This window comes from Fukomys damarensis, unplaced genomic scaffold (genome assembly GCF_012274545.1).
Source record: "Fukomys damarensis isolate Sample0158 unplaced genomic scaffold, DMR_v1.0_HiC HiC_scaffold_2, whole genome shotgun sequence".
Taxonomy (NCBI): Eukaryota; Metazoa; Chordata; class Mammalia; order Rodentia; family Bathyergidae; genus Fukomys; species Fukomys damarensis.
This window is the reverse complement of record NW_022900914.1, coordinates 39524760-39551260: the sequence shown is the minus strand read 5'-3', so window position 1 is coordinate 39551260 and position 26501 is coordinate 39524760. Positions and strand designations below refer to the sequence as shown.

Genomic DNA, 26501 nt, shown 5'->3' with positions numbered 1-26501 from the left:
TGGTTTTTGAGACAGGGTCTCACTATGTAGTTGAGACTGACCTGGAACTCACTATGTAGACAGGCTGGTCTTGAACTCACAGCGATCCTCCTGCCTCAGCCTCCCAAGAGCTGGGATTACAGGTGTGCACCATCACGCCTGGCTCTTGAAAACCTATATTCTAATGAATGTAAGGATCTGCAACAAATGGGTAGAATTTTAGGCACATATACCTGACCAAAACTGAAACAAGGATACAAAAAGTGTAAAAGATCAATAACAAACAATGAGATTAAAGTAGTAATAAAAAGTCTCCCAACAAAGAAAAGCTCAGGACTAGACAAAATCACTGATTAACTTTTTCAGACCATTACAGAACACCAATGCTTCTCAAGCTATTCTGTTACATAGAAGAGCAAAGAGTGCTTCCAAACTCAATACCAGACAAAGCGACAACAAAAACGATAAAGCTATAGACCAATATCCTGATGAACACAGATGCAAAAATCCTTACTAAAATATTCAAATCAAATTCATCAACATATTAAGACCTTACACCATGAACAAGTTGGTTTCATTCCAGAGATGCAAGGATGGTTTAAGATGGGCAAATCAATAAAAGTAATACATTACATAAATAAATCAAAGAAAAAAATCACATGATCATTTCAATTGACATAGAAAAAGCCTTCAACAAAATTCAATATCCTTTCACAGTAAGAAACTAGGTATTCCTCAAATATAGTAAAGGTCACATATGACAAACAAAGGCAGATAAGAGGAAAAAGGAACCCTTCTACACTGTTGGTTGGATTGTAAATTAGTATATCCACTATGGAAATCAATATGGAGGGTCTTCAAAAAACTAAAAAGAGATTTACCATTTAATCTATCTATACTATTCTTTGGTAAGTATCTGAAGGAATTAAGTCAGCACACTATAGGGAAACCTGCATACCCATTATTATTGTGGCACAATAGCCAACCCAAGTACCCATAAACAGATGAACAGATAAAGACATATAGTATAATATATAATACTCCCATATATATAAGTGGGAGTATATTTTTTAGCCATGCAGATCTAAATTTCATCAATTTGCCAGTCCCGGAATGATAAATATCATGTTTTCCCTAATATGTGAAATCTTAAAAAAAGGACAAAAAGGAAGAGGGAGAGTATATTAGAAAAGAAGAAAGTAGTAAGGGGAGGTGAAGGGAGTTATAAGTATGTATAATGGGGAATAGATATGATCAAAATATATTGTATACACCGACCCCCCCTCACAATGTGAAGCTAGGGAAGAGAACAGAGCAAAATAGTAGATGGGGGGCACAGAAATGATCAAAGTTTGTTATGTGTATATACAAATGCGCCAAAAATGAAACCCACTAATCTGTATAATTAATATGCAGTAAAATATAAAAATTCTACAATCTCATTACGTACCTGAATAAGTATAATGAAAACAGAAGAATAGCATATAAGGTTTGAAAAATTCAAACAATAAATAGAAATAATACATAAAACGGTAAAAAATTAAAATAATGCAGTTCTTCAATGTTCTGGATAACCTCCATCCTTACCAAGACCCTTCTCCTCAAAGGCAATCTTTATTAAATTACTTTTGATTCTTCTTCAATGTTTACATGCATGTTTAAGTGCAAATGTGTATACATGTGGATTTACAAAAAAAATAAATGAAAGGGACCATACTATATCGTTTTACACTTTTTTCATTTAATTATGTATAAGTAAAATATCTTGCTTTAATTAAGAGACAATCTCATTGTGTTGCCTCAAACTACTGGGCTCAAGCAATCCACCTGCCTCCATCTGCCAAGTAGCTGGGACTGTAGGCATACACCACAGTGCATGTCTTACACACTTCTTTAAAATTAATTTTTCAGTTTTGCTTAACTTGATAGGCTGTCCAGTTAACTTCCAAGTCAGCAAGTAGTTAATATGGATATGATGTGTTTCCACTGTGTCTTGTGTAAGAAGATATTTTCCAAAAGAAGCAAGGAGGTAAAATGGTCCATTTTCCCAGAAAAATCATTTATTCCATAATGTATTTGCAATGGAACATTAGCTTCAAAATACTGTAAAAAGTAGTTATTTACATAGGTATTATGTACTTCACTAAAAAAAAAATCGCCACATAAATAATGTTTCTATGGGAAAAAATATGTAGAGTTGCAACTTGGAGAAATACCTCTTCTTCCTATTGTTAATATTTTTTGGGGGGAGTTACCAGGGATCAAATTGAGGACCTTGTGCTTGCGAGGCAGGTTTGCGGAACCACTGAGTTAAATTGCCAGCAAGAAATTTTTCTTCTGAATAATATAGCGCCATGGAAAAAAATATGGGTTTTGTATATGAAAGACTTTAGTTTTATTCCTGGCTCTATCATTATTATAATCTTTCACTTTAAGCAAAATACTAACATTCAGGTTTTGCATATGTAAAATGGAGACGATGGTTTGTATTTCTCAGGTTACTCTGTGACTCAAATGGGTTAATTGGGCACACAGTAGGTAATGTTAAGTTCCTGTCCAGCCTTCTACAAAGGAATTTTTGATCAGCTTCCAGCCTCTCATGGGTTGGAGAAGAAGAATAGGGCAGGGAGTTATGCAAAAATGAACTAGAAATTCGGGAAGACAAGGAAGCAGTATAGGTTTTTCTTATGGTCAAAATGGTTAAAGGACAGTTTCTTGATTCTGGTTAGTACCCAACTGTTTTTAGTTTTGCTTTTATTGGTATTAGAATTAGCCGTCTCATTTCCTTTATATTTCTACATTTGCTCCTTTCATTTGGAAGCTCTCCCCCTTTCTCTCAGCAACCACAAGACCAAATTCATCTTTTAACCCTGAAGTCATAGAATTAAAAACAAACAAACACATACAGGACTGACCTTTGGAATGACAGATTGAGACCTCAATGAACTCATTTTCCCTTTAAAATACCCCAAATACAGGCAAACAAATAAAATCAGCTAATTCAGAACGCTGACATTTAACAAAATCCACAGAATAAACTAAAAAACATTCTATGCAAGAGAAACTACTGAACTGTGATGCCCCGAAGAAAAAAACAGCAGACTAGGCTCCTCAGGTGGAGTATGGTTCCACCTGCACATAATTAATGAAAATGGCAGGTTCCAATCCTGTCTCTACTAGCACCCTTCCTTTATCCTTCTGAGATCAAATATATCCTATTTTTGGCAAAACTGCCTGTGAGAATTAAATAGTCTAATATATTAATAACAACAATACACCCTGGTCAAAAGTTATTTACTTGAAAAAATGTGCTACAACTCACATTTCTACCTTACACATAAAAAATATAATGTCATATACAACCATTTTACACCTTGTCTTAGTAATATTTTAAGATGGCAGTATTGAAAGTCTTCAATGAAGCATTTCTCTGCACTCACCCTTAATCTTAATGTTTGTCAAAAGATGATCATTGCTCTTTCCTCTAAATTCATATAAGCTATCCCTCATGCTTACCTGTATCAGAATACCCCTTTACTTTTCTCTTTTCTCTTCCTTTCTTTCTCCTCACCCCTTATTTACTTATTTATTTACATACTGAGTGACTGAAGAGCACCAATCAATAATTATACCTTTCTTTCTCACTGGAAAACATCATTTTAAAAATAAATCTTGGGGCTCTATCTCAGTGGTAGAGTATGCGCTTAGCATACTTAAGGGCCTGGACTCAGTCCCAAGCACCAAAATCAAATTAACAAGCTGGGTACTATGGTGCACACCTGTGGTTCCTGCATTTGGAAGGCTGAGGCAGAAGCATATGACTGACTCCACAAGTTTGAGAACAGCCTGGATAACACAGCAAGATTCATCTCAAAAAACAAACAAAAATATAAATCAATCCAACTAATCTATACTGTATTATAAATTTATGGCTCACAAATTTATTCAGTGTCACAGTTTAATAGATTTTACTTTTAAATTACCAAATAGCTAATAATAACTTTTATAAATTTTAATTCAGTTTCATGGAGGAAAAAGAGCAAACATTAATACATGATTCGTTAAGAATAAAATCCTACCTTAGGAGAAGTGGATAGATCTCTTCCCGCAGAAACAACTGTGTTTTCTTTTATTCCTCCTGTCTTTGGTGAGAGAACTGGTGGAGCTGGGGCCCTTCTTTTCACTTTTCTTTCAGTTTCCAATTCTTGAAGTGAATTTGCCAAATTATTTACAGGAAGAGTTGGTTTAGGTTCATAAAAAGGATTCGATCTAAACGAAAGAAGAATTTTTGTTAAATATCTTTCAAAAATAATTTAGTTCCAACTAAAAATAATAGAACACATATTGAAAACTATGTTTTTCCTAAATGAACCCAAACCAATGAAACCTACAATTTGGAAACAATGACTGTCAATCTTTTGGCCTATTTTATCTGGATTGAAATAAAAAATTTTTTAAGTATTAAAAAATTTATATATATATATATATATATATATAAGATCAAAGTTGTTATGGTTTGTATCTAGATGCCCACGGAGAGACTTATGAGGTCACAGGCAGGGCTTTTGCAGATGTGGCTGAATCTAGAATGTGTGACTGATTCATGGTGCACTGCTAAGATTAAGGGCACTAGGATTAAGGGTGGGTGATTACTAAATCAGTCTACGGATTGGTTTGGCACTGCCCAAATCCTGGTACCCTGTATACAATATAAGGGAGAGAAAGAGGCTTGTCTCTCCCTTACTTGCTTTGCGACCTTCTGCCCGCCATAAACTGTTTCTCCTCTACAATGTCCATCATTTACCTTGTCTCAGAGCCAGCTGAGTATGAACTGAAACCTTTACAAACTGTAAGCTAAATAAATTTTTCCTTCCTTAACTTATGGGTATTGGGTATTTTGTCCCAACAAGAAAATTAACTAAGACAATGGTCAACTGGAACTAATACATGTAGAGCCTTACAAAAATATAATGTTAAAAAAGCAGATCTTATCTATACTCCATACCCAAGGAAAAGGAAATAAATTGCAGAAATGTTGATTTCATTTGTTATGCTCCCGCTCCCATATCATCACTACTTCTGTGTTAATTTCCCTTTCATTATGGAACATCCTTTAGTGGTTTATTCAGCAAGGTTCTGTTAACAGTAAATGTCTCTATTTCAGCTCCATATTTAAATAACAGTTTAGATGGATAGAGAATTCTACTTGTCAGTTATTCTGTCTCAATGCTTTGACTACATCAGCTTCATATCGCTTCTTTGTATCTTACGTATGTAGTTGCTGTTAGGATTGACTCCTGGCTTCAAGCAATTTTACTCTGATGTGTCTAGGTGTAGATTTATTTTAATTTATCTTCTTTCAGACTCCTTGTATTTCCAAAGTCCAAAGATTCATGTGTTTCATGAGTTCTGAAGAATTATCAACTATTCTTTCTTTGATAGCCTCTTATTTAGAAAATCTTACTAGACAGCGTATAAGGAACTATCCATTTGTTGTACTTCCTAACCTCTCCTTCATATTTTTACAGATCTTTATTTCTTCTGTGTTACAACATAGATAATTCCCTCACATTTCTCACCCAGTTCACTTTTTCTCTCATCCAATGTTCAATCCTCCATGAATTTTTAGTTCCAATAATTATATTTCTTTATGTGCCTATGTATCTGATATAAAGATTTAAGTTAGTAATTTAAACATTTATTTTATATAGTCTTCATCTGATAAATCCATTATTTTGAAGCTTTTACAGATATAATCTTGCCATTTCTTTTGTTTCTTGACTGTTTCTCTTGGTAAATTGTTTCTTTGTGTGTTTTGTAATTTGAGATTGTGAGTTCAGGGCTTAATCTGATGAAATCATGTGGTGTGAGCCAAGAGTGCCTCTCTTCAGAGTGTTTTCTGCTTACATTTGCCAAGCACTTTAGAAACTAGTATGTATGTTACTTAGCTTACAGGTTCCCAGTCAATCTTGCCATAATGTCAAATCCACATGAATGTGGGCCTGTGCTTATACATTTTCAGAGACAGCACCCCCCCACACCTTTCCTTCCTTTCTAATGTGTAGGCCAGAGATGGTGAACCTTTTAGAGCTTTCAATGATAACAAAAAACCTGCTGTGGCATGCATGCCATAGATTTACCACTGGTCTAGGCCTGGGCAGAAAAGCTTCCTTGTTAACTTTCTTTGTTGTTCAGCATATTTTCCTAGTCTATTTATTTATATAAATATCTGATATAAAAAGAAAAAAAACTACCTCATATATGTGATGATTATTCTTCATATCTGTACGGCACAGTGATAAAACTATTTTTCTAGTTCATTTTTATTATTTTGATTATTTTTATTATTTTATAGCAATTGTTTTCTCAGTACCAAGAAGTTCTCTGGAGCCAAGAATCTTGTGTGTACAGAATAATAAAAGAACTTCTGAATACAGAGCTATAAAATGGTGAATATATCAAAAGAATGTTATCTAATCATGTAAAGCCTCTGTTTCAATTGTGGATGTTCTTTAAACTGCAACAATACCAGACTTACATAGAACCAACAATAAATTATCACCACCTCTGCCTCAGGATTTAGACAATGAGATCATATGAGGCTCTGAATACCAAGTATATCTAGTCCAGAAAGGGGAAATATATCCTATGACGCCTCACTGACCTAGGATACAGTCTCAGAATCTTTCAACTTATACTCAGAATAATAGTTGCACTTTCTTTACAGTGCTAAAGATCAAACGCACAGCTTATCTATGCTAGATATACACTGTCCTAAGTTGCATTAACAACCAAAAACAAACATTTTTGGGAAACAATTAGTTTCCATACTGTGATGTGTATTGAACATAAAACTTGTAGGATACGATAAAACAACAAAAGAAGCTGCTTAAAACTGGAGATGCCAAGGATATCAGCTGCCCTTAACTATGTCTGGCTGCTAGGAGGACTAAGAAAATCAGTAGCTCCGTACATCCTGAATTCATCTGTGAGATAAGAGTTTGCTGGGTGCCAGCACTGGCTAGGTAATAAATGAGAATAAAGACACAAAGCCTGTACCTCTATCAGTTTTGTAAATCAGGCATCTCTAACTAAAAACTGAATTTCCTACTTCTCCTAAATGAGCAGAAAATGTTTCCATCTATATGAAATGTCTAGAAGGGATAAATGCATAAGAAAAGAAAACAGATTAATGGTAGCCAGGGAATAGAGGAAGTGGGGTATCAGAACTAACTGCTAGGTATAGCAGTTAGTTATAGCTGGCAGTGACAAAAATGTTCTGGTATTAGACAGTAGTGATGGTCATATAACATACTCAACATACTAACAACCACTGACATAGTTTTCAGATGTGTAATTTTATGTTATGTGAAGTATGTGTATATCAATGTGAAACATGGTGTTAGGAAAAAGTGAATAGGAGCAGTGTCTATAGTATTGTGTGAAAACTTACTCTTTTCTCTATAAAATGAAAAGAGTCACATAACTGCTAATGAAAACATTTTAAACGCATGCAGTAAATAATGACATTTTGGTTTCCAACAGACTGCATAAACTTTGGTTTAATCTTTTGTCTTTGGTACTTATGGTACCATAAGATTAAATCATTAGTGATATTGTAGGCATTTTAGTTTGTGTGAGCGTACTACATGATACTCATGTGATGATACAACTGGCTAATGAAACATTTCTTAGACCTCACCCTGCTGTTAAGTGACACAGAATTGTATACTTAAACAGTATTTTATTCAAGGAAACTTAAGGAATTAGCACAATTTCCATTCTGTTGATTAACTATGGTTAGAATTGTCTATTTCAGGATTTCCTACATTATTTGAATTTTAAAATTTTATTTTTACCTTTGTATTGTATATTTGAATAATATATTAATTATATCATTAGCACACTGTGAATTTAAAATTCACCAGTTATATTAAGGAAGTACAAAACTGGATAGAATGATTTTAAATTGTATTACTTATTGTTTGAAAATAAAAACCAAAGTTGGTTAGAATAAATTAAAACATACTGAAAAAATAATACAATATGAAACAAGGGTATAGAGAAATCTGTAGTCTTTTCCTCTTGAAAAATCTGTTTATGTGGGAAACAATTTATTAAAATATGTATGGGAGCTTCTCTGAATGAAATTCAATGAGAAGTTTCCTTGAGAAACTGACATACAGCAATACCAGAAATAATGCATGTGAGCCCCCAAGAGTCATTTCATAAATATTTTAATTAATATTATAGCTTTATTAGTTTTCATTTTTGCTACATAAACTGGAATAGCAAACTATCTGCTCAACAGAAGAAAACTCATGTTGTTGCTAAGTATAAAGGATGAATGCTAAAAGCCAGGGAAGATGTGTGGCTTCTCTTGGTGCTTACGGATATGCTGAGGCAAAGACTGTTTATACATCAAAGGACTAGGTACTATGTATTTGTGACAATTTTATGTTGGAGGATACAGGAAGAGTTTGGTAATGGAATATGAGTCATAGAAGTTTTTCACTTGATGAAAGCTCATAAATTTATTATTGAAATATGAACACTTTGAGAAGATTTCTGCAACTGACATTGGACTTTGGAAGATATAAGATGAGATATACCAAATAAAAACAAAACCAGGCTGGGCTTGGTGGTGCAGGCGTGTAATCCCAGCACTCGGGAGGCTGAGGCAGGAGGATCGCTGTGAGTTGAGACCAACTACATAGTGAGACCCTATCTCAAAAAACCAAAACCAAAACCAAACAAAACAAAACCAAGTTCTTCTTGGACTTGCAGATTAATCGATGTACAATCTTTAGAACTTTTGTGTATATTCCTTAAAAACAAAACAAAACAAACAAACAAACAAAAACCCCTGGAGAGTTTGTTCATAGGCTGCCTCTGGCAGCCCTAAAGGACTGAGCATTTAGAATGTTCTTTTTTCATGAGAAATATGTAAAGACTGTGACTTATATGTGAAAAAATAATAGTCAAAAGGTAACACCCAGTGATTCTGATTTTAGTTTTTACTGAGGCAGTTTAAAAGGTTAAGCAAATATTAGATGTCTCTTTAATTTGTTAATAGGAAAAAGGGTGTGTATGTGTGTGTGTTGTGTAATACTCATGTATCCTGGAATGACTGAATGTTGTAGGGTATCTAAAGTCTGTATTTACATTCAAATACTCTAGGTGTATGGCTATTACTCAGCACCTACGCTACCCAAGAGAAATTTTATTTTGATTGCATTCTTAGCTATTAAAATAACAACAACAACAACAACAACAACTTTAGCAAGAAGTGAGCTAACTTTTCAAACCCTATATAGTTATTAATTAGTATTGAGATCTCAACCTGGGTTTGGAATCAGATTATTATCTGATTTATGCAGGTTAGAACTTTTTTTTAGCTTTTATCACATGTAGCACAAGTGAGAGTCATTATAAACATGTAAAATGGGAAAAGGTTCAGAAACTTAGTTCCAGGGCAACAGAGAACAAATCAGTTCCCTCACTTGGTCAAACAAAAGTCTCAAAATATTTGCTGTTCATCATTATAGTTCCTTTAAATCACCTTTTTTCCCCCTAAATCAAACAATCCCTTTCAATCAGTGCTCATTTAATGTGCTTTCTGGACATTTTCATGACTCTACTGATCTATTCTGTTAATACTCTAAAATATTAATGCCTTTAATAAAATATAGCACCTAGAAGTAAAATAATTATCAAAACAGGAGCTGACCAATCCACAATAGAGTACATTTTCCCCTTCACATAATTACTTCTAATTTTCATTCATTAAAAGGGTCTTTTCGTTACTCCTCTTGTAATCCGCATATCCCATATTTTGAAAGATCTTTCCATTAAATTGCATTGAGAGAACAGATACTAGATTGAACCCAGGTGCTTTTCACTGAATTATATATTCAGCCCTTTTTTATTTAAAAATATTGAGACAGGGTCTAAGTCACTAAGTTGCCCAGACTGGGCTCAAACTTGGGATCCTTCTGCTTCAGTCTCTCAGTGTTGGGGCTATAGGTATGTACCATCACAGCCAGCTTAAACTGCATTTTAAAACGAATAATATTTTCCCCTAAAGTTAAATTAAATGTTAACACACTAAAGTATTTGCAAGTACAGACCCATGTAACTGCACTGCAAGTTATATTATTTATTATTAAATATTTTATAGCTCTCTCCTGTTCCATACTAATTATCTACATCAAAGAATTATAGACTGGGAATGACTAATGTGAAATAATATTTCTGTTGATAAAGTTAAAGAATGTTATTCTTTTAAAAACAGCTTTATTTAGGGTTCAGGGTCTAGCTCAGTGGTACTTGGCCTGCCTGGTAAACAAAAGTTCCTAAATTCTGGGCTGGGGATTTAGCTCAGTGGTTCCAGTGCCTGCCTAACAAGCTCAAGGACCCCAGTTCGATTCCCAGTACCAAAAAAAGGTCCTAAATTCAATTCCCAGTACCAAAAAGATTAAAAGATAAAAACAGCTTTATTTAGGTATAACTAATATACAACAAATGGCCCATACTTAAATACAATTTGGTAATTTTAGTATATATACATTCAAGTGTGAAACTATCATCACAATCAAGACAACAAATATTTCTACCCCTCAAAACTTTCTTCCCCAAAAGGGCTCTATTTTAGTTCTTTCCTCCTTCTGTCCCCAAACAGTAGGCAACTACTTAATCTGCTTTCTTTAACTACAGCTTTATTTGCATTTTCTAGAATTTATAGTATGTACTCTTTTTTTTTTTTACTCAGCATAATGATTTTTACATTCATACATGTGGTGATATACATCAATAAATTGCTCTTCTAATGAGTAAAATGGTAGATCTACTGCATAGATATACTGTAACTTGTTAACTCATTTGTTGATAACATTTGGGCTTTTCCTTTTTTATTATAATACATCTGTTAAAACAGTCATGTAAATATTCTTTTGGTAGACATATGCTTTCATTACAGAAATGGAATGGCTGGGTTGAAAAATAGGTGCATATTTAACATTTTTAGAGACTAACAAATTGGTTTCTAAGGTGTTTGCACAATTTAAAATTATGTAACAGTTCCAGGGACTCCAGATCCATGACGATATGTGGTATATTTAGTCTTTTAAATTTCAGCTATTCTTGTCAGTATGTAGTGCTATTTTATTGTGATTTTAATTTTCATTTCCTTAATGACAAATTAAGTTTAGCATCTTTTTGAGTGCATATTGATTATTTTAATATCTTCTTTCATGAAATGTCTGTTCAAATCTTTTCCCCCTTTCTTATTATTGAGTTAAAAAAAAAGACTTCTCACATTCTGAACAGAAGTCTTTTTCCTACTTTGTACACCACAAATAATTTCCGCCAAACTGAGGAGTTCTTGTTTTTTGTTTTTTTGGGTACTAGGGAGTGAATTCAGGTCCTTGCACTTGTGAGGCAGGCGGCAGAACCACTGAGTTAAATCCCCGGCCCTGCCAAACTGAGGTTTGACTTTTCATTTTTGTAAGGGTTTTATACAGAAAATTTTTAATGAAGTTCAAATTAACTCTGGTTCTTTGTGTGTTTGCATTTTATTTAAAGCTTTGCCTAGCTCAAGGTTATTTATGATTTTCTCCTAGCATTCTTCTGGAAGCCTCAATGTTTTGATACAGTCAGACAGGCACAGAAGACAAACTGACCTCTGGGCCTTTATCCTATTATTCATTAAAAGTATGACTTACGTTTCTTTGGAGGCAGTCAGGGACTTAAGAAAGGTTTTTGCTAAAAACAGTGACTCTTCACTTTAGTGAACAGATGCCCAGTATATAACTAAATGCAAAACAAACTTGACCTTCATTTTGTATCTGTCACTATTATTGCCTTCAAACTTTGGCTTGGCTCTACATATAGGTGTGTTGTGCATTTAGGGAATTTCTATCTAAACATGGGCAATACAAAGTTAATTAACCCTAAATTTACATTACTTATCTCATCACCCTTCAAGGCAGGGGAAACAAAGATAAAAAATTTATATGGACATTCAACTACCAATGAGTGCTCAGAAGTCTCCAATCATTGCCTTAAACTTACAGGTCACTGTGGATTCTGGCAGGGCCTCCACAATAACAAGACTGTTCTCAGCAGAAATAATGATCTCATGGAGACAGAATTGCCCCTTCAAGCAAAGAAGATTTCTCCTGGAGCTATCATGTAAAATCAGAATGGAGATAATGATCTACCAAACCCTATCCCACCTCAGCTTATCCATAAACGCTCCTCTCATTGTCTTATTAAGGAACCAATCTGATCCTTTTCATTAGAGTTGTGCTCTCCCTTTTTAGCTCTTCAAATTGAAGTCTTCTCCCTTTTTTATCTTACTTTCTAGCTCTGCCTACAATTAGCACTTTGCCTAAATTGCCTAGGTCATTCACTGACACATCCTGAAAATTCTTTTACTGAAACAAGACTTAAAGCTGTAAAGCTTTCATTTGAAAAGAGCCCCAGGGAGCATGACTCACTGAGGGTGAACTAGAAAACAATTTCCCAGAGTTCAGCCATCGGGTACTTGGAGGCCTCTGCAGCCATGATTCAAAGGGGGCTGGCCAATACACAAGCTGGTGATTGACCTTGATATTATCCATATGGTGCTTGTTTTACAGGCATGATGAATGCAAGGGGTCAGGTAGGCTTCAGATTTCAGAAGAAGGCCCAAGAAGCTAGACAACGTGCCCCTGTGAGGGCAGCATAAAGCTATGAAAGTGCAGTAGGAACTTCAGGAAGTTAGGAAAGTAGGAACATGGAAAATCTGAGGAAGGCCATAGGCAGTGAGCAGATACTGCCTAAGAGAAAAGCTGAAAGATGTGCAAAAGACAAGGACATACAGGTAGGACCATCCAAGTCATTTGGAGCTCTCATCTTTGCTTCAAACCGGCAATACAAAGAATATAACACAGAGCAACAGGATTTAATGTCTGCCCTGTTGGGTTTCAGTCTTGCTTTGATCCTACAGGTACCTATCCTCCTATTTTTCCCTTTGGAACATGAATGTTCACCCAGTGCCAAGGAGTGCTGCGAGTTTTAACCTTTATTTTGATTTTTATTAGGGTTCATAGCTAAGAGTTTACCTTGAATCCCAGTGGAGACTTTGGACTTGGACTTTTTAGCAATGCTGAAAAATTGTTGATTTTGCTGGCTCTTAGAGAGGAGCTAAACGTTTTTTGCATAAAATGATGTGTATAAGTCTTTTGCTGGGCAGGGGTGGAAAGTTATAGTTTAGATCTTAGGTGTTCCCCCAAAGACTCATGCACTCAGAGGCAGGGCCTTTGAAAGGTGACTGTTTTAGGGTGTTGATACAGCTGACTTATTGTCGGGAGGTGGTGCAGGTCAAGGGAGCATGAACTGGAAGAGTGTATCTACCCCTCTGTCTCTTGCCTTCTCTCTGCTTTCTGGATGCTATCATGTGAGCAGCTTTTCTTCCTTTATGCCCTTCTTCTATTCTGTCCTACTTTGAAGCTAGAGTACTGAAAATATGAGCCAAAATAAACCTCTCCTCCTTTAAGTTACAGATGTTGGGTATTGTTTCCCAGTGACAAGAAGGTTACTAAGACAAGAACCTACTCTATGGATGGTCACGATCCTATCTCTTCTTTGGGAGGACCTCCTTGGTCTCTAGCTGATAAGGTGTGGTTTGCTTGTTTGTTTTTAGACAGAGTCTTCTTATATTACTCTGGCCTCAAAATTGAGATCTTCCTGCGTTAGCCTACCAAGTGATGTGGATTACAGGCATGTGCAACTGTCCCTAGTTCAATGTTTCATCTTACTTTTAGGTGTATATTGTACTTTTAGTTAAATCTGAAGGGGTGTATTCTAAGTCCCTAAGTTTCCATATATGTATTGAAAACAACTTATCAAGTATTTTTTTTAATTCTAAAATTTTGATTGTGACAAAATTTGTAGTGGTTAATTTTCAGTGTTAAGTTAGCTAGATTAAGAAGTACTGAGAGAACTAGTAAAGTTTTATGTCTGTGAGGGTGTTTCCAGAAAAGAATGGCATCTGAGTGACTAAGTGGGAAAGATCCTCACTTAAAATGGCCAAGTAAACTCCAGTTGGCTAGAAGCCTGAATAGAACAAAAAGAGAGGAAAGGTGAATTGGTCTTTTTCTCCTGGAACTGGGAACTATTCTTCTCCTGTACTTGGACATCAGAATTCTAGGTTCTCCAGCCTTTGGACTCCAGAGTTTATACCAGCAATTCTTAGATTCTCAGGCCTTTGGGTTTGGACTGAGCCATGCTACAGGCATTTCAGGGACTCTGGCTTGCAGGTGGCCTGTGATAGGAGTTCTAAGCCTCCGTTAATTAACTAATTCATTCATTCATTCAGAGAGAGGGTCTCACTATGTAGTTCAGGCTGGCCTTGAACTCACTATATAGCCCAGGCTGGCCTCAAATTCACAATGATCCTCCTGCCTCAGCCTCCTGAGATTATAAATATATGTGATTACAAATGTGTGCTACCACACCTGGCTTAAGCCTCCATATTCATCTGAGCAAATGTCCTTAATAAACTCTTCTTCATATCTATTTGTCTTCCTGTCTCTCTGTCGCCTAATGGTTTTGCCTTTCTGGAGAACCCTAATACCACAATGAGTCTGTAGACCAATGGAAAAGAACTTACGTCTTTTAATACATAGCACAGTATTTCTTCATTGATTTTACTCTTTAATTTCTCTCAGCAATATTGTGAATAGGGCCCTTCAACTTTTTAAAGGACTTACATTACCTGATTTTAAAACTCATTAACCAAGACATTGTGGCACTGACTTAAGAAACAGGCTACAAATGAATGGAAGAGAGTCTAGAAACAGATCCATATATATATTGTCAACTGACTTCTGGAAAAACTAGAAGTCAGTTAGAAAAGAATAATCTTTTTGATAAATGGTGCTTAAACAATTAAATGTTCCATGAGTTATTATAGTCTTTCATTTGGCAAGTGGGAACACAAACTATACTTGATCCTGGGAGAACTCCAGTGATTTTTCTGTTTATTCCTCTGTCCTTGGTAATCTTCTCATGGGCATATTCTGAGCAATCCTGAGCAATTCAAGAGAATCTTCTACAAACTTGTGAAACTCTTAAATAGCTCTCTCCTCTCTGGAACACTATGCACAAATTTTACTCACCTTGGTACCTCCAAAGCCCAAATACTGTCTCCTCAATTCAAGATTACTGGGAACTGTTTGGACTGAATTGCAGTTGGAAACTTTCTATAAATAAGGTTAGACAGTTAAAGGGATGATCTTTATTTCTGTTCTCCATGGGATCACTGTCCTATGCAGCTTATATCCAACACCTGAAAAACCACTGTTTCAAATATTTTCTTCATTTTTTTAGTTAAGACAGATGATAAATTTAGTGTGTGTTATTTCATCATGGCTAGAAATGGAAGTTTTGCTCTTTTTAAAACACACTCAGGGGGAGGGGAGGAGGGGGTGAAGGGAGGGCAGAGGTAAGGGGAAAAAAAATGAGAATCAAGACTTGCCATGTAAAGGTACATGATCCCAACAATGAATGTAACTGTACTGTATCCCTAAATGTACCAATAAACTCAATAAAAAAAAAAAAAAAACACTCAGGGCCTTGGTCTATGGCCACAAAAATTATGCACTCTACAACTCCAGATTGCAATGTAAACATAGCTCCTTCATATCCTCATTCTAGGTTTAAGCAAAATGGCAGCCCTAATCATACTATCTATTCATATTGAGCTTGTGATCACCTCTAATTTATAAATGCTATGATTTTGTTTGACATTTGAACAGGTCTCATCAATATCCTAAGTGATTATTTGGTTTCTACAATAGAATTATAACATAACTGAAATGTAATGCCTATTGCATTTAATTTAAAACACCTAAATACCATTTATAGCACGGTCTCTATGAAAAGGCACAATTGGAATTCCATGCAAAAATTCCAGAAACATTTCTCCCTTATTTGTTAGTTAAGGGTATACATCTACCCACATGGAAGAAGGTTAGAGAATAAGAGTAAAATTCAAATGGAGAATGAATTCAATACTAAGGTACATATTACCATTTTCACACATCTAAAAGTTATAGAAGTTTCTTTTAGTTAATATAGAGATTGGCTCTGATGATAATAAAATTAAATGTACTTACTCATCCAACGCTTCTTCAGTTTTAGAACTATCAGCATAGAGGTACTTGCTCATGTCCACAGGTCTTATGTTTTTTCTTTTTGCAGACTGGGGAGGAGATTCCTTCATAGTTACAAAAGTTTCTGGCTCATCAAATGGATTCAAATACTGTGGAGTATGTACATCTTTAAAGGGATTATAGCTGTTATAAAAAGAGTCTTCTGTTGTTTTAGGCAAAGATGTTTCAGTGACTGGTTCTATAAAATACCAGGAAGACATAAGTTAATAGCATATTTTATTATATAATTATTGCTTTCTTTAAAAAAAACACTCTACAAACTTTTTGATGTCTGACACCTGAAATTCCAGCACTTAGGAGGCTGAGGCAGAAGGACTGTGAGTTTGAGGCCAACCTGGGCTACATAATGAGTTCCAGGCCAGCCTGTGCTACACAGCAAAATTTAGATTCTGTCTTAAAACAAACAAACAAGCAAATCATGAATTAATAGATTATAGGACTGAGAAAGCATAAAGCTATAATGAAACAGTATGTTTTACAGGTGCAAAGGAATCTTGAAGTGCAGAGAATGTGCTATCTAAATCTCAGTCTACTTTAGGAATGGTGCTCTCAAAAATGCAAAACTGACATCTTTGGGTTGTTAATGTTTCATAACATCCTTTATAATTTCTAATACTATCACCATTATGATATATCAATTTTGGAAATTTTAAACTTGTTGGAAACACAATATTACATCATTATTTTATTTTATTATATTAGTTTGCTGTTCCAAATTGAAACAAATTTTTTTGCTCTGATGCAAGCAAGCAGATCTGTACCAAATGTGTGGAAACCCTCCCATGACATAAGTAAGCATGTCCCTCCTGATGTACCTCCTAATGCAAGATGAGACCATCCACCAACTCCAAGCAGGCTCTACCCTTTGCTTCCCCTTGTAATAGGGAAGCAGAGGTAAGGACCAACCAATTGACCTGATCCTGGATGAGCACAACACTTGAGGAAAGAAGGGAACAACCAGGCCCCAGAACTGTCAACATTAAATCCAACACTCCACTCAAACCACAACCCTGTGGCCTATATCCAGCAGAGATTAGAGGGCTGATGGCATATCCCATCTACCAATGGGAGCAAGGAAACACCTCAGTTGCGATGGTTACTAATCTTTGGTGAACAAGAGGAACCTCTGGTGCAGAGAGGGAAAATCAAAAACAGACAGGCCCTAAAACCAGGCAGAGAAAATCATAACTGGTCACATCCAAAGACTGCAGATCTTAGAAAGAAACCACTTATTCAAAAACAGAAAATTTTTCTTTAATGTAATCTTTTATAAAATTTTTCTATTTTTTATTGTTTTTAATCTATTCCTCATCAGATTTTCTGGGGTTTGGCTTTTTTTCTCCTCCTCCCTCTCTTGTAGCTTCTTTCTCTCCTTTTCTGTTTTTCCCTTTCAACTTTATTTTTCTGTTTATCTTATCTTTCTTTTATTCCCTGCATTTTGCTCTCTTTAATAAATGGTGTTGGGAAAACTTGCTATTCAGAAGATGGACGCTAGGCCCATCTATCTCACCATGTAGTAAACCAAAATTAAAACTGATCAAAGAACTAAATGTTAAAACAAAACACAACCTGGTGGAAGATAAGATGAGTAAAACTCTTGAATTCATAGGCACAGGGAAGTTCATGAACAGAACTCTGGTTTCATAGGAAATAGTACTAAGAATCAATAAATGAGATCATATCAAATTTAAAAGCTCCTGCACAATAAAAGAAACAATGAACAAAGCGAAAAGATAACCTATAGAATAGGAAAAATGTTGGGCTGCTATACCTCAGAGTGGACTAATATCTAGAATATATAAAATACTTAAAAATTTTTGATCCTCTCCCAAAAGACCCAATCAAAAAATGGGAAAGTGAAATGAACAGATACTTCACAGAAGTACAAATGACTAATAAATGCATGAAAAAGTGTTCAACATCACTGGACATTAGAGAAGTAAAAATTAAAATAATAGTGAGACTCCATCTTACCCCAGACATAATGGCTATCATTAAGAAATCAAATAATAACAAATGCTAGCGAGAAATGCAGGGGTAAAAAGAAACCCTTCTAGACTGGGGATTTAGTTCAGTGGTTCCACTACCTGCTGCCTTGCAAGCGCAAGGACCTGAGTTCAATCCCTGGCACCAAAAAAAAAAAAAAAAGGAAAAAAGAAACCCTTCTACATTGTTTGTAGAAATATATAATCATTATGGAAATCAGAAAGGAAATTCCTCAAAAAGTTAAAACTAGAAATTCCATTTGACCCAGCTATTCCCTTTTCGGGTATCTTACAAAAGAGTTAAAAACATTTTATTACAGTGATACATGCATACCCATGTTTATAGCAGCACAATTCATAACAGCTAAATCTTGGAAGCATCCTATATGCCCAACAACAGATAAATGGATAAAGAAAATGTGCTATTTATACATGAAGTACTACTAGTACTGCCATAAGAATATAATCTGTAGGAAAATGAACACATCTTGACATCATAATATCATAATATTGAAATAAATCAGACACATAAGTTCAAATATTGTATGGTTTCACTTGATGTGTTATATACATATAAAAGTCCACAGAAGGACTATAAACTTTACATAGTGCAAACATGTACTAAAAAAAAAAAAAAAAAAACTTTATAGAAGCCAGATATGGTGGTACACGACTGTATCCCAGTACTTGGAAGCTGAGGCAGGAGGATCACTGCGAGTTCGCGGCCAACCAGGGCTACATAGTGAGTTCAAGGTCAGTCTAGTCTGATTAGAAAGACCTGTCTCAAACAAACAAACAAAAACAAAAATAAAAACACCCCAAAAACAGAAATTTAAAAGGAAACTAGTAATTTTTTAAAAGAACATAAAATGGATTTAATTTTGATTTAATCCATGGAACCAGCACAGATCATCTAGATATTCAAAAATTCATTCCCAAAGTCTTTAAAGAGCATGTTTCTATCTGTTGCAACACCTTAAATTCCACTCCCAACCCCTCCTCCTTACCTCTCTTGCTGGTCTAATGCATGCTAATGTGCTCTACCATTCAGTTATGAATGCAGCACTGACCATACATCTTTAGAAGTTCTGTTGTTTTTCTGGTAGTGCAGATTGAACCCAAGGTTTCAGGCATGCTAGGCAAATGCTCTAGCACTGAGCTACATATTCAGTTCTTTTTTCAGTTTTACTTTGAGATACAGTCTCACTAAATTGCACAGGCTGGCCTCCTACCTTATCCTCCAGAGTAGCTGAAATTACCTGCATGTGCAACAGCATCTGGGTCCTATTCAATATTTTATTAACAAATATTGGGGCTCAAATACTTAAGAAACTGACAAAATTGGTTAATGGACATAAAATTCTTATTTCTATTTTAGGAAGAGAAATTGTTCTAAGCAAATTCATCTCTTACAAAACTGAAAGCAAGGAAGTACATAAACTATAGAGCAAGATTTGAAGACAATACAACAGGCAACAAAGCAGAGTTTAAAATAAGACTTTCATATAAAAGTGAATAAATATATTTAATGACATTCTCAAAGAGTCACTGAAGCACATGAATACAAGGAAGACTGAAGTTTTAAAGGTAAAACATGAACATATGAGAACTGAAGCTGTAAAAGCAAAAGAAAGGCAAAGACAAAAGAAAATCCCTAGAGAACTACAGCACATTTTTCCCCAAATACTTTTCTTAAGGATGCAAGTTTTTAATCAATAAAAAATAAAAATGCTCTAATAGGCACATATTTCAAGAGAATGTATACTGGTTGAAAAAAAAAGAGAGAGAGAATATGTACTGGTTGCCACACACTGTCTTCTTTCTATAGGCATAATTAAATTCTAAATTAATTCTAAAATAGGCTGGCTTAGCTCTTCTAAACACAAATGTAATCTTATGTCTTATCTGCTACTCCCTTTATATTTCAAAAAACAGATCCATATATATTTAGAAAAGTTACTTATTTGATTTTGAAATGGAAAATTTAAATAGCAATGTCTCAAAATACCTTGGTAAATATTTTTTAACTTAATATACTCATACACAGTACAGAGAAACTGTGTGGTCAAAAGAAGATACTTGTCTGAGAATCAAGTGTTCAACTGATTGTCTCTAAGACTTGTGATTTTAAAATAACATTCATAATAGTAAAGCCCACAGATAAAATCTCATTCATTTAAACTTACTAATTTGGAGAGCTTGGTAAGAAGGGAAATGTAAAGGAAGAGGAAGAGAAAGGATTACAAAGTAATATTGCTCTAACCAAGGGAATCTTAATGCTGAAACCTCATTTTCATCATGACAGACAATAACAAATTTCTTTTACAAGCTCATGAAGATTTCATAAGAGTAGTCAAAAAGATGTAAACAGTGGTTAATCATTCTTGCATTTACTTTGAGCAAAGAGTTTAATGAAATAGAGGTCTCATTTCATCAACTGTCCTTATTTAGACTTTAAGAGTTCAAAACTTCTTGATAGGAAAAAATGACTTGGGGTGGGGTGATCCCTGTTGTTAATCTTTACAATTACATTCAAAAAGAAACACACACACACACACACACACACACACACACACACACACGAGACAGTGGTTCCCAACCTTCTCTTTTATATTATCACATACACAATTCACTCTCACTACTGACTATGATTTTCAGCCAGACAGACTTGGGGGTAGATGGATGTTCTGATTTTTTGAAGGATACGTAGAAGAGCTATATAAAGAGAAAAGCTACCTCCACCACCTCACTATTGGTATGTTCCACAGCCTGACTTCAGTTCATATACATAACCAATGAGACTTTACTATGTGCCAGTTATATAAAATATTGTTATAGACCTTTACTATATGCCAGTTATGTAAAATGCTCTTCAGGCCTTTTCTATCTATCTGACCAAACTAACAGAGGAAAAAAAATAATTTTCATATAAATAAATGACTATATCAGGCTTTCTCCTTTTCTTTAAAAACAATTCAGTTGAGAGGCTGGGGTTTTAGTTCAGTGGTGCTGCCACCTGCCCCACAAGCTCAAGGTCCCAAGTTCGATCCCCTGTACCAAAAAAAAAAAAAAAAAAAAAAAAAAACACAACCAAAAACAACAAAGCACAGCAACAAAAGGAAACAGCAAATCACATGTTATAGTGAAGTTATTATCATTAACACAGTGGTACAGCCACAAAGAACAGATTGTTAGTTATTCTTTTTTTGGTATGGGGATCGAAATCAGGTATGCTCAACTACAAGTGGTAATGAGCACAGTATTATTATTATAAACAAAAAATATCTTTTGAGAAAATATTCTCCTGCCCTTATAGTTCTAGAGAACTAGACTATTACATAGACTTTTAAAATGTATTAAAAAAATGGTACCTTCTAGGTCAGGATCTCCAAATGGATTTAATTCTGGTACATCAGGATCATTAAATGGATTTGAATTCACAGTGGCCAAGTCCTTTTCTGCTTCATCCAAAAAGTTAAGTTTGCTGATAAGCTCTGAAAACAAACATATGTGTTAGTCCACTACAGTTATGGTGATGCCTAATTACTGCATTCATAAAACATTGCAAATTCTATAAATGTGCATTAATAATACCTGCAAATAATAAGATACAGCATTTTATCAACAGCAGAATGCCATTCAAATATTTTGTAGTATACCAACATTTCAAAATAAAACAAATGTTTATTTATTTTAAAATACTATCAGCTAATGAAGTACACTAATTTCATCTGAACTGATTTCAATTCCATTAAAAATATCTGACATACATTTTTAGAAAAAACAATCTACTCTCCAAATATATAAACAAATACTCTTAAAAAATAACATGAACTCACTGAAGAAATATTGTCATGTTATATGTCAACTATTACTTCAGATCATATTTTTAAATCACCACTAAGGATCCTGATACAAGACTTTGCTAAAGATAGGAAATTCTGTTATCTTGTCTGTTGGCACACTACAAATTACTAAAGAAAACATTTAAGAAATAGCACAAAGACAAAACTGACAGGTACAGACTTAAGTGAAGATATAGCAGGTCACAGTAAATACAGGCAATAAAAAGCAGAAAGAAAGGAGGAAAGCTTTTAGACCTTCAGAGGAACTGGCTGATTTAGCTGAAGGTATATTTGCTTGCTTTATGCAGTCATCTTGATCTTCATCTAAGCTGCTCAGAGCATTCAATTGGTTTACAATTTCTGTAAACAGAAGCCAGTCAAGTTAAATATAAGGTAAGGTCATTCAATAAAAGAGCAGTAGAAGTATGCTGTTATTCAAAAAGACCAGGGATGTCTGGTTAATCAAGAGAATACATTCAGAGATGTTATTATGATAAACAATAACAGATATAATTATCTGAATGTTATGCTGTGATGACATTTTAAAATTGCATTTTATTGTTGAAACTTATTAGTAACATAATGTTAATAAACACAAAACAAAAATAATTATCACAAGATGTTGACACTGCTTTCAGCAACCACATTTTGCATTTATAAAAACAAATTGTGCTTTAAACATAATATGTTAGATACAATAAAAATATTCTCCGATATTGACACTTAAATTGTGCTTTAAACATAATATATGTTAGATACAATAAAAATATTCTTCGATATTGACTTTATTTTTTCTGGGGATCCAACTCAGGACCTTGTGCTAGCTAGGGAAGTGTGGCACCACTGAGATACATCCCTGGCTGGTTTCATATATTCCAACTTTAAACAAAAGGCTTTAAGACTATAATGTACATGAAGCATGTGCATGGTAAGCACTCATTTATTTTCTAGAATTTTAGAAACCAGCACTAAAACAATAAAAGCAGGCAATAGCTACTATTTTCTATTCTTGTTTTATATAGTATCTCTTCAGTCAATTCTTACCTAAGCATTTATTTTACAAAAGCTTACATTTTAGTTAATAAGAGGCACAATAAAAATGACAAGATTGAGAGAAAAAATTTAAAACAATTCATTTTGTCTATAAAATTTTTGTAAATTAGTCATATATATTTGGGACAGCTTGAATATGTGAAAGTAACATTCACTGAGTAAAAATCAGACAACTTGGAAGCAAGATCAAGATAATAAATACCTATTAGGGTATTCTAATTAATCCTTGACATTTCCAAAGTTATAACTCAAGAAAAGAAGATAAACAAAACCAACTAGACCACTGAGTTGGAAAGAAATAAAATGGTTAGAAAAAGAAAACAGCTGTAAATTTAAGATTAACACTTCAGTTCTTTAACATTGTAAATAGAAGTATATATGCTAAATTTTATTTGAACCAAATCAAAGAATACATGTTTGTAATGTGGTTGCCTTCATACATTCATTTGTTGAGCAAATATTTATCAGCCTGTGCCAAGCCCTCTGTTAGGGACCCAAAGATAAAAAAATACAGACATGGTATTGTCTTCAGACAATTTATGTTCTATAAAGACACATAAATACTGAAACAGATTTAATAAATGAATTATAATATTATGCTATCAAAAATGTTATATATCTTTGAGCAAAATACATATGAAAAGTTGATAAATGTATTAATTTCACTTATCTAAATGAGAAAATATATTTTGCATGAGTAATATTGCTTCAGGTTGACAAAATGAACCATGTTAAATAAGGTGTACACCTAATTAAACCTTACCATATTCATTTCAACTTGAACAGTAGTGAAATCAGTTAAGCCTGCTCAGACTTCTATGCTGACTAAAGAGTGTCTTTTTCCATTTATTCTGCCAGTAGTTTTAAACATCACTCTGACTCAAATTAACTTAGCAAATTTCTCAGTAGGTAGAATCCATTCATAAATTAGATCTTTTACTAACTACTATTTATCACTGTAACTCTAATTTTTAGAAAAATATAATGGAGTAGAAGATGAAGGTTAAGTGACAACCAGTCTCACAACTCACTTTTTAAAAAATTCATTAAAAAATTCATTAAAAAATTCATTCCAACTAACTTTGGAAATATGAAATATAAAAAACAAAATATTAATAATAGAAGTAGGACTTTGTATAGATTATTATTCGAGCCTCATAAATAGCTTGAGGTATTTTTTTAGTGTATGTGCTGTTGAAGTGAGCATCTTAAGAGATATTATGAATAACCACATTTCACGTATGTATACTAATATCATGTACATATTCCCAGGTGAGAAATTACTGCATTGAAAAAATTTTAGATAATCCTCAAAGACAGATATGTAGTTTTCTTTATATAGGTAAGACATTTAAATTATTTTATGTTCCTGAAAGTAATCTTAATTAGGATGGAAATTAATCACTTATTTAACATATTGAGTACTGAAATACTCAAGGAAGTGATGAGTACTGAAGGAAACACTGAAGTAATATTAGACTTAGTCCTTGCCTTAAAACATTAACATTGTTCAATGGAGTTTTATGCATAATGTAGACATTTATTTAAATATTATCAAAATTAGTCTATCACATGACTTATTTACATTGTAAGTTTTTGAATGCTTTGAATATTTCATCCTTCTCATCATGCTTTTGGTGACATCTAAAATCACTGATAACTATTTTCTCATTAAAAATCCAAAGTAATCCTTCTTATCCTCATAGATTTATCTTCAGTTTAATTATTACTTCATTTCTAAAACTTCTGCTTTTAGAACTTTCATTCATAGTAACAGAATGAAAACATAAACCTTATCATTTATATCAATATTACCTATATTTGGTATATAAATATTAATCCACATCACAGAAAAGAAATTTCCAAAAAATACCATGTATCTACTTAACCAAAATTTTTCGAGTACTTATTATATGCCTGAGTTACTACCTGCTCACATAGCTTTTTATATTTTATTGGGGCAGATAGACAAAGCAATATCAAGTATACGATAAATATGACTGAGATAGCACTCAAAGGCAAGGTAAAGCTGTAAGAGGCATATAATTCAATCTAATGTCAGAGAGGATCCCTGGATTTTTATTTTACATTTGACCTGATATAAGACAAACAGATATTGTTATATTATTATTAAAATAAAAAGAGGAAATGGAGGGCATTTCATGAGGTCAACAGAGAGGCAAAGAGAACATGAGATATTTGGCTGAGGAACTGGAAGTTGTTTGCTGTTAAGATGCCAGGGAGAGGAATAGAACGATATGAGGCTTGCACACTGTGATCAAACTAAAGAGTATGAACTTTATCTGAGTCATGAGAATCCAATGAAAGGTCAAATGTATATTTTAGAAATATCATTTTAGTAGCGAGTAAATGTTTAGTGATTTAACATTTGAAAAATCAGGATAGGAAGCAAGACAAAATATCACCATTCCACAAGGAAAAATACTCGATAAATATTTGTTAAAGAATAAATTAAGAAGGCAGATTTAATAGTTGATTTGATATAGGGAATACAGAAGGAACCTAGGATAAGTGCTGGGTTTGTGTCTTGGGTAACCATGTTCAAAGTAGTTCTAGTACTGCACCAGGGTCTATTCAGTTAGGGACAGCCTGTAAAACTTCTCATGAAAATACTTCAACTGGAAGTTACTATGTTGGTTTGTAGCCTAATACATAATTTCATTACATATTTCTCCATCTAAAACAGTACTTTTCTGTTTCTTCCAGACTTCCTTCAGCAAATGTGTTTTACTTTTATAATAAGAAAAAGTTAAAAACTTAAAAGATTTAAAATTATTACTGGAAGTTTTAAAATTGTAAAGTTTTCTAGGAATATATTGCCCTGACACACAATATATTTATACACTTTATTAAAGCCTGGTTTCACTGAAAAGTCACACTTTTGGAAAATACTAATAAGCTGTGTAATAGTGCAAACAAATTTCTTCCTATTCCTGCTATTCCTATTACTCTGTGAGCAATATAGTCACAGAGCAGAACATCAGTTGTAACTGAGTGCCAGTCTGGACTTGATTCACACTGGTGAGAAGAAGAAGGAACAATAAACAAGGGGCAGGCAATGGAAGCAAAAGGTCAAGTAATTTGAGACGTTTTTTATACTTAGGAAGGAGGGGGAGAGGGAGAGGGAGGGAGAAAGAGAGAGGGAGAGGGAGGGAGGAAGGGAGACAGAGGGGGGAGAGAGAGAGAGAAATTGACCAGCGGAGATTATCACATTGAAGAAAAAAGACTGTAGGGTGGGAAGGTGGCATAAAGAAAAATAGGTAGATTTTTCCTTTTTAGAAAGTCTGTAAGACTTTTTCCAAAGTTGGCAGCACCGTTAAAGTTTCCCAAAATTCAATTTATATATATATGTGTGTGTGTGTATGTGTGTGTATATGTGTGTGTGTGTACATATATAT

The 26501-nt window shown here is 34.1% G+C and overlaps 1 protein-coding gene across 11 annotated transcripts in view; it reads right to left on the bottom strand.

The window, feature by feature from the left end:
* The window catches only part of Ehbp1 (EH domain binding protein 1), a 350335-nt gene that overhangs the window by 167839 nt on the left and 155995 nt on the right, over positions 1-26501 (bottom strand). For 8 of the 11 annotated variants that reach the window (XM_010609755.3, XM_010609756.3, XM_010609757.3 and 5 more), the window contains exons 8-11: positions 22285-22389; positions 21556-21678; positions 16143-16377; positions 4059-4248 (exon numbers count right to left, since the gene is read on the bottom strand). In XM_010609755.3, the coding sequence (XP_010608057.1) occupies positions 4059-4248; positions 16143-16377; positions 21556-21678; positions 22285-22389 (653 nt within the window). The remainder of the gene's footprint in view (positions 1-4058; positions 4249-16142; positions 16378-21555; positions 21679-22284; positions 22390-26501) is intronic. The other 3 variants (XM_010609759.3, XM_010609761.3, XM_033764316.1) reach the window with 1 other exon arrangement.